The 9,859-nt window shown below is 38.9% G+C and overlaps 1 protein-coding gene across 1 annotated transcript in view; it reads right to left on the bottom strand.

Moving 5' to 3' along the window:
* Window positions 1-113: 113 nt before the first annotated feature.
* TSPAN19 (tetraspanin 19) overlaps window positions 114-9,859 on the bottom strand; it is a 24,498-nt gene continuing 14,752 nt past the window's right edge. The window contains exons 6-8 of the mRNA XM_006882581.1: window positions 3,046-3,189; window positions 2,114-2,197; window positions 114-224 (exon numbers count right to left, since the gene is read on the bottom strand). Of these exons, the coding sequence (XP_006882643.1) occupies window positions 114-224; window positions 2,114-2,197; window positions 3,046-3,189 (339 nt within the window). The remainder of the gene's footprint in view (window positions 225-2,113; window positions 2,198-3,045; window positions 3,190-9,859) is intronic.

Below are 9,859 nucleotides of genomic sequence, written 5' to 3'. Positions count from 1 at the left end.
TCAACAATCTCCACCTGCTGGCTGATTTAAGAATATCTCCTGTGGCTGTCGCATTGATGTGACTGGTCTCAAGATAGAAGCTCCCATTAGTTAAAGTAATAATATGATTATATTTATAATGGCCTAGCAGCTTCTGACAAATTAAAATTCCAAGGCCACATTTCTACATTTATTCTCTTTTTGATATGTTTGAAGAAAGAAATAGTCAATGAGACTTGCAAAATCTGGAAGATAAACAAAAAAGATTAATCAAAAGTTCACAAGAACAATTTGTAAAGATAACTTTCTACATAATGACTGAAAAGTAATAATTTCACAGTAAAATGAAAAGAGAAATCTGTAGTGAAAGAGAAATCTGAAGAGCAAATCTCTTAGAAGTCACTTTTCACCAAGGTCAGGTAAAGAGGGAATTAACATTCATTAATTACAAGAACTCTCACTGAACTGGATGCTTTGGTGTGCTGCTAATTTGATTCTTGAGCATCTACATCCTCAAACCTAGAAAACTTGTTTGTTATTTTTAATGGAATCATGAAAGGTGGTGTACAAAGGGTTGAAAACGAAATGGAATATTGACATTCTTCACTTCAGTATTCTTAAATACCCCTACATGCCCATTAACAGGACGAAAAATATTTCATTAGAATTCTATTATGAATACAATATTTCATAATATTTCTATTAATTCTATTAAATATACCTTGGTTAACCTCTATTTCAGTACCAAAACTGTTTTCAGTTTAAGATATTTTTGAGGAACTTAAGTTAGTAGTTTTACGGATAAGCATAATATTAAATTCAGGATCAGTGTCCTATTTTGGCCAAACAGTGCACAGTATAATAATTCACTGTATATTAATGCTGTACTCATTGCTGTCAGATCAATTACAACTCAGAGACATACTATAGGGTAGGGTAAAACAGTCCTATAGGATTTAGAAGGCTTTAAATCTTCATGGAAGCAGTCTCCCTCATCACTTCCACAGACATCCTATGAATTGAAGCCATCAAATTCTTGGTTAGCAGCTCAATGCTTATTTTGTGATAAGGGGTCTCCACTAAAATAATTATCCCCCATCAATAATTTCTTTTAATCGGGAGTTCTCAACTGTTCTCATTGCACTTCTCTGAGACTGCAGATAGCCATCCTGACTGAATCTGGAGTCTCTAGTTGGAATCTTGCTGAAATTATAGCCTGTGTTCCTTTTGCTTCCCATCAAAAAGACAAGCAAATATGTCGTAGAAGAGGTGCAGCCAGGGTTCTCCATGGCAGGCAGGGATGTGGTAACTTCATCTTACATACTTTGAGTATGTTATTAGGAGAGGCAAGTCCTAGGAAAAGGACATCATGCTTAGGAAGTTGGAGGGTCAGCAAAAGAGGAGAAGACCCTCAAGGAGTTAGAATGACACAGTGACTAATGGTGGGCCCACGTGTGTCAGAGATGATGAAGATGGCACAGGATAGGGCAGGGTTCAGACTTGTAGTTCATAGGATTGCTATGACTCACAATTGGCTTCACAGCAATTAACAAAAGAAATAGCATTATAGTTCAATGGTAAGAAATTTTGCTGCCAAACCAAAGGTACATATTTTTTTTCGGTGAGACAAAGATGGACAATCTCCTCTTGTACAATTTACTGCCTCTGAAAGCCTGGAAAAGCTGGAGGATCAGCTACTGGTCAGTTTCCACTCAACAGTACACAACAACAATTATAGTGTTTGGCACAAAGTGAATGTCTTTCTCAGAATTTATTGAATGAATACAAAATGAGCATATGAGGGAATGGTATATATTCCTGATGGCAAGCATATGTATACTTTGCAGAAGCATGTCACGGCAAAATTCCCCTCTTAATATTCCGAACTGGTAAGATATGTAGTAATCTTTTATTGTATTGCATCATGAACTACAATCTTCCAGGCCAACCATTGATCAACAATCTCCACCTGCTGGCTGATTTAAGAATATCTCCTGTGGCTGTCGCATTGATGTGACTGGTCTCAAGATAGAAGCTCCCATTAGTTAAACTTGTTAGCCTGCATTACCACCTAACTATTCTGCCTAGTTTATACGTTGTATTTATATCTTTAAGCATAAGAACAAAAGTTTACCTCTAATGTCAGGAGTCCAAAGTTAACTGCCATTAAAGTTAAAATGTTAGCTTCATACCATGTTCTGATTTTATTCTCACAACCCTAAGGAAAAGATGTTAGATTATAAATAGTCTTACAAATATAACTCTAATACTAAGAATAGAAAATAAAGGGATGTAAACCATTTATTTGAATATAAATATTAAGTAAAGGGCTAACAAGCTTTTTGGTTGAAGAAGCTGAGTTTGATAGCTGGCCACCTCAGCTGCTACAGTTGAAGTTGTTAAGATGCTGTTACTTTATCGCTGTTAAGAATTTAGTAATTTTTTTGAAAAGAGATTTAGTTTTCTAAAGAACACTGACATTCAGTGGTCATACATGGGCATCTAAGATGATTTCTTAACAAAAGTGGGAGACATTTTGCAAAACATGTAATGTTCTATTTATCTATGGATAAATTCCATAATTAAAATATACATCTTAAATTAGAGTATAATCGGTACATGAACTTTAGAAAGCAGTAGCAGTTTTGAGATGAAAAATCTCTTATTTATCAATACTCCATACCTGTAAATAGCACTTACTTCTGATTGGCCTCTAGTCTTTCTTCAGCTATACTACGTCCACACAATTATTATTATCTCTGGGGTTGTTCCCTTCTGTTGCTGCCAACTCTCATACCCCTTTATCTCTGGTATTGTAACCCCTTAACTAATCTTATACACCAGGTATTTACCATTAAGTGCTTCCTTTTTCTATGGGGCTTTGGGAGGGAATATATATATATAAATGACATCATGATTGATCTAATTAGGGATTCGATTTCACGACAATGCTTCTTTACAAACTTCAACAACACAAAAATAACAATTTTATAAAAATTATGCTCAGAATTAAAAATAGGATTACAAAGACAATCATTATAAATAGTGGAGAAGTCTTATCTTTACCTCTAGGTAAGTTGAATTTAGTGGTTCATCACAAAACCATTTTCTTAGTGTAGAATTTGTGCAAGAACATGGTACCTGTTCTGAATTTTCTTTATTTGTGTTCTTTATCCAATCTGTGTAATTGTTTTGGCCACAGCACTGTAACTAAAGAAAGGAGTCCATGACTAAGAGACTATAATTATAAAATATTCACAATATAGTTAATGATATAATTATATGATTCTTTTTGATGAGCAAGAGAGAGGGGAGGAGAGTGAGGGAAGTGCAGGAGGAGGAAGAGGAGGAGGAGGAGGAGGGGGAAGAAGAGAAAGAGGAGGAGGAGGAGGGAGGGAGGGAGAGAAAGAGAGATGATTCTGCTCTGGTGGTATAGTCCATAGGGAGGTGCACCACTATCTCAAAGGCTGAACTTCTCCAGTAGACAGAATTCACCTCTGGCTCCACAGGAGAAAGACATGCATTCTTGTCTCTTAAGATTTACATCTTCAGAAAACCAACTGGAGGCTGAGCTATGAGCCTTAGGGATTTTGTTTTAATGGGAAAATAATTACTTCAAAAAGCGTATTTTCCATTTAACCCATTTACTTGCTGCCTCTGTTATTAACCCAAACTAAAACTATCTCTACTCAAACACAATAGGTTAAGTTTAGATAAAATGGGTATATCCAAGTTGAAGCTCCAAAGAGCTTCGGATAGAAGTTGCACCTATTATACTAGATCTGTAAAGTTAATTGTGTTGAGGATCACAGCATGGAACAATCAATTGTTCTGCTTATTGGCCCAGTGAGGATTTCTTTTCATTATTAAAATGTTGAGGGGCTAAGTTAGTGATCATATTTTTTTTTAATTGCTGTGAAGATGGAATTGCCTCAGAACTAACCCTTCAAAGCACCCCCAGGGGTGTAAATCATGAGAAACTTTCTTTCACTGAATTACTGGTGGATTCAAGCCACTCCAGAGGCACAACCTTTGGGGGGGAGCAGTGTAACTTCCTATGGACTGTGCCACTAGGGAGCTCACCTCAAGATCATATTTAGGGTATGTAAAAATGAAGGACTTTGGTTTTAAAGTTAAAAACTGGTGCTGTGTTTCTTAAACTCTCCAAAAGTGCCTCAGCTGCCAGATTTTTCAAACTCTCACAGATGTTTTTTGGCATCTTTTGTGTTGTTTGCTAAGTGCATGTGAAAACTGTAAAATAGAGACAAGTGCAGTTTATATATTTTCTAAATCTCCCATTTTTGTGAGAAAATATATATTGTATTTATACATTTTTACCTTGGACTTGGCTTGGTTTTGCCTTTAAAAGTCGACAGTGAAGCCCCACTTTATCACATGTACAGATTACAAATAATTTTTTTAAAAAACAAAACAAAAAGAAAATGAAGGATTAAATTAATCAGCTAACTCTACATATATTACCTCAGTTATTTCCTGGCTAGTAACTAACTGTGAAGTCACATTGTTGTTAGCTGCCGTCTCTCTGGTCCCTGACTCTCAAGGACACTAAGCCAACAGAACAAAGTGTTGTCCAGTTCTGTTTAACTTTCCTAATCAAATGCAGATCAAACCTTTTTGATCCAAGATTTTCATGGTCTGATTTTCAGAAGTACCTTGCCAGGGTTTTCTTCCTGGTCCTTCCTCATCTGAAACCCCAGTGAAACCTGTTCAGCCTCACAGTAACATCCAAACCTCAAGTGACAGAGAGGCAATGCTGACTGCATGTGGCATGTATTAGCTGAGAACTGAACCATGGTTCCTCACAAAGAAGGCAATACTATCACTGAACCCACCACTGACCCGGTGATGCTATTTAAATAATTCACTGTCATCAAGTTAATTCCAATCTCTTGTGTGTCAGAGCAGAACTATACTCCACAGGGATTTTAATGACTGATTTTTTTTTTCCATGAATGGATTGCCAAACCTTTGTTCTGATGTGCTGTGGGTTGATTCATGGTTGTAATCTTTCATTAGCAATCTAGTGCAATCTAATCCAGGACACCACACAACAGATCTAAACCCCATCCTATCCTGCACCATCTTAACACTTCCCGACACATCAGAGCCCATTGCAGCAGTTGCCATATCAATCCACCTGGCTGAGGGTTTTCCTCTCCTTTGCCAACTCTCCATTCTTCCTAGCATCCTGTTCCTCTTCAGGAAATAGCCCCTCCTAGCAACATACCATGGCATTCACTTCGTAAACAACATACCTCTGGAAACTCTATGAACTTTGATAAACGAGGATAGTTATAGAAAGGCTTCAGGCCTTTTGTTCATAGGGTCACTCACTATGAGTTGTGCTTATCTTGACAGCGATCAACAACAACAACAACAACAACATACCCAAAGTATGTGACGCGAAGCCTCATCATCCCTGACTCTAAAGAGCACTCCAGCTGCACGCTCTCTAGCACCTATTTGTTCTCTTGGCCATCCATGGGATGTTCAGTGCCCTTCTCCAACACCGCAGCTCAAGGGCATCTATTTCTTCTGTCATCCCTATTCATTACCCACCTTTCAGATGCACAACAAGTGATTGGAAAGACTATGGCCTGAGTCAGATGGACCTCCGTCCTCAAACTGACATCATTACTCCTCAATGATTTGGCGAGGTCCCTAATTGCAGACTTTTCCTGTGCAATGTGTCTCCTTATTTCCTCACTGCTAGCACAGACTGTTTTGATTTGTCTACACCATTTAAGCTCCCTAAAACATACAAAGCACTTACAAAAGTGTACTGGCACTAAATGTTTTTATTATGCTTTTGCTGTTGTGTATCATCAAGTTGGAACCGACTAGCTGACCTTCTAGTGGGTTTTCAGAGACAGTTAATCACATGGGAGGATATTACTCATCCTTCTCTCTCAGAACAGTTGGTAGACTCGAACAACCTGCCTTTGGGATTGTAGGATAGGTTCTTTCCACTAGGCTATTGGGCACTTAATTACTCACTAGGTGCTAATTTATTCCTCTAAACCATTTAGCTGATAATATTCCATTCTCTTTCACTGTACCTGCTGGAAAAAGTTGGCTTGAATTGTGAAATAAACATTACCCAAACACATTGCCCTCAGTTAAATACTAATTGCTAATGACTCTGAGAAGAATGGAAATCCCAGAACACTTGATCGTGCTAATGAGAAACCTATACCTGGACCAAGATGCAGTCATCAGAACACAGCAAGGAAACACTGCATGATCCAAAATTGGGAAAGGCATATGCCAGGGATGTGTCCTGTCTCCATACCTTTTCAACCTGTATGCAGAACAGCTTATCTAGGAGACTGGGCTCTATGAGGAGAAATGTGGAGTCAAGATTGGTGGAAGATTCATCAACAATCTGCATTATGCAAATTACACAACACTACTTGGTGAAACTGAGGAGGACCTGATGCACCTGCTGCAGAGGGTCAAGGACTGCAGCCTCCAATATGTATTGAGGCTCAATGTCGAAAAGACAAAGATTCTCACCACTGGACCAACTGGCAGCATCAGAATGGATGGTGAAGAGATTGAGATTGTTCACAGCTTTAGTTCACTTGCCTCCACAGTCAACACTCTTGGCACAGTAGCCAGGAAATTAAAAGTTGTATTGCCATGGGAAAGTCTGCTGTTAGGGACCTCTACAAAGTACTGAAGAGCAATGGTGTCTCTTTGGAGACTAAGGTGCATCTGATACAGGCCATGGTCTTTGCTATCACTTGTTATGCATCAGAGAGTTGGACAGTGACTAAGGAGGATAGAAGGAGAATTGATGCCCTTGAGCTGTGGTGCTGGAAAAGAGTATTGAGGGTACCATGGACTGCTAGGAAAACAAATAGATTCATCCTGGAGAGGGTTAAACTGGGTGGCTCCCTGGAGCCAAGAATTCTGAGGCTCTGTCTAACATACCTTGGACATGTCATAAGGAGGGACCGGTCCTTGCAGGGGACATCATGCTTGGGAGGGTGGAGGGACAGCGCAGGAGGGGAATGCCCTCTATGAGGTGGATTGATTCAGTGACTGTGGTAATAGGGATGGGTGTATCGGAGACAGTGCAATTGGCACAGGACAGAGCAGGGTTTAGGGCTGTTGTACATAGGGTCCCTACGAGTTGCAAGTGACTTGACGGCATGTAACAACAACAACAACAATGATCCTACAGAACAGAGTAGAACCAGGATAAAGTCTATACCAATTAACTTTCAAAAGGAGACAAAAGCTGGGAATGGGGGAAGCCAATACAGTGTTCCCAAGATGATAAATCTTAATGAAACACACTGGTGGGGTCAAACCTCCAGCATTTTGGTTAATAACTGGGTTTTTAACCATTGTGAAAACAGGGATTTTTTTTCCTTCCAACAATAACATGTATTACTTGCTAATGATGTACCAGATCTAAGGCTTTCTGGGGGCTAAGTGGGTAAGGTGTTGCACAGTCAACCCAGAGGCACACAGTTCAAATCCACTGTTTCTTGGGAGAAAGATGGGCAGAAATCTCCTCTCTGTGATTCTGAAAATGCACTGGCGGTTCAGCTATGAGTCAGTTCCAACCCAAACCACAGAATGACAACATGTATTACCCCTGGGAAGGAGAGACCATTATGGGTTGTTATATAAGCGTTCTTTTGGCAATCTATGGGAAGTTCAGCACTCTTCTCCTACACCACAATTCAAAGGCATCGATCTTTATTCTGTCATGTTTATTCATTGTCCAGTTCTCAGACAGATACACCGCAGGTGACTGGAAAGTCAATGGCCAGGATAAAGTGCATACCAATTAACTCTGAAAAGAAGACAAAAGCTGGGGGTGGGGGAAGCCAGGTGCACCATAGTTTTTAAATTGACATAATTTTTTCTTCAGTACTTTGGAAAGTTCTCTTACGACAGACTATCCCAGTGTTATATGACTTTTGATTTCTTGACTTCTGGTGTTGATTGTAGCTTCAAGTAAGATGAAATAACTGACAACTTCAATCTTTTCTCAACCTATCATGACGCCTATTACCCAGCCCAATGGGGAGGATCTTTGTTTTCCTGATGTTGAGATGTAATCCATATTACACGTTATATTCTTCAATCTTCTGCAAAAATTGTTTCAAGCCCTCCTCACTTTCACTATCTGCGTAAAGTAGGTTATTGAGTCTTCCTTTGATCTTGATGCCACAATCTTTTTCATAGAGTCCAGCTTCTTGAAAAATTTGCTCAGCATACAGATTAAATAGGTATGGAGACAAGGTACAACATTGTTGCACATTTTTATTAGCTTTAAACCATACATTGCTCTCTTGCTCTGTTTGCACAACAGCCTCTTGGTGTAGGTATAGGTTTTGCACAAGCATGATTGTTTTGGAATTCCCATTTTACCTTAAAGTTAGCCGTAATTTGTTATGATCTTCACAGTCAAATGCTTTTGCATAGTCAATTAAACAAAAACAGACACTCTTCCGGTATTCTCTGCTTTCAGCCAACATCCATCTTATATCAACAATGATATCCCTGGGGCCATGGGCTTTTCTAAACTCAGCTTGAACTTCTGATATTTCTGTATCAGAAGTATATCTGCTTTTGGATAATCCTCAGCAATATTTTGCTTGTATGCATATTAATGATACTGTTTGACAATTTCCACAGTCTGTTGGCCACTTTTTTTGGAAATACAAAGTTCTTCCTGTCAGTTAAATATGTAGTTGTTTTCCAGATTTCCTGACAGACTGGTGATCACACTGAGAGCTGTATGTTGTTTGGAACACATCAATTGGTATCTGACTGATTTCTGGGACCTTATTTTTGCCAATGCCTTCAATGCAGCTTGGATTTCTTCCCTCATTACCATTGGCTCTTGCTCATGTACTACTTCCTGAATTATCTGGGTATCAACCTATTCTTCTTGATACAGTGACTATTTATTCCCTGCATTTTCTTTTGATGCCTCCTAGAACATTCAAGATTTTGCCCATAGCATCTCTCAGTACTGCAACTAGAAGCTTGAATTTGTATTTTAATTCTTTCAGTTCGGGGAAATACTGAATGAGTTCTTTTTTTATTCTCCTCCAATTCCTGTTTTTGGACATTTGCTTTGTCTTCTTGAGTTGCCCTTTAAAATCTTCTGTTCATTTTTTCCCTTTGTTTGAGCTTCTTGATGCTCTGGTGCAATTTTCAGAGACTTTCTGACACCTATTTTGGTCTTTTCCTGTCTTTGTAATGACCTATTGTCTTCATCAAAGACGATGCTTTGATATCCTTCACAACTCATGTGCAGCCAAAGTTTTCCTTGAGGCAAGGATGATGAAAAAATTCATCTCATGTCCTTTGGGCATATTGTTAGAAAAGGCTGTTCCCTGGAAAAGGGCACTGTGCTTGGAAAGGTACAGGGTCAGCAAAGGAGACGAAGACCCTTAGCAAGACAGATTGACACAGTGGCTGCAGCAATGGAACAAATATATCAGAGATGATAAGAATGGCACAGAATATGACAGGATTGCTGCTGCTTGCTCTTGACTAGACAACACTTAAAACCACCACTACAACCACTAATAAAAATACTAAAGTTAAGACACTGACTTAGCTTGTCCCAGGTCCTAGAGCTACTGCAGCAGGTTAGAAATACTCCATTTGTGCTTTCTCAAAAAGTTGCAAATAGAGATTCCATTTGACTCAGCAATTCCACTACTTGGAATATACCCCAAAGAGACCATAACAGACATCCAAGCAGATATATGCACACCCATGTTTATCAAGGCTTTGTTCACAATAGCAAGGAGTTGGAAACAACCTAAGTGCCCATCAACAAACGAATGGATAGAGAAGCTGTGGTATATTCACACAATGGAAT

Source organism: Elephantulus edwardii, unplaced genomic scaffold (assembly GCF_000299155.1).
Source record: "Elephantulus edwardii isolate Elephantulus edwardi_28Jun2011 unplaced genomic scaffold, EleEdw1.0 scaffold00021, whole genome shotgun sequence".
Lineage (NCBI taxonomy): Eukaryota > Metazoa > Chordata > Mammalia > Macroscelidea > Macroscelididae > Elephantulus > Elephantulus edwardii.
The sequence above is the reverse complement of the archived record's forward strand: the minus strand, read 5'-3'. Positions and strand labels throughout refer to the sequence as shown.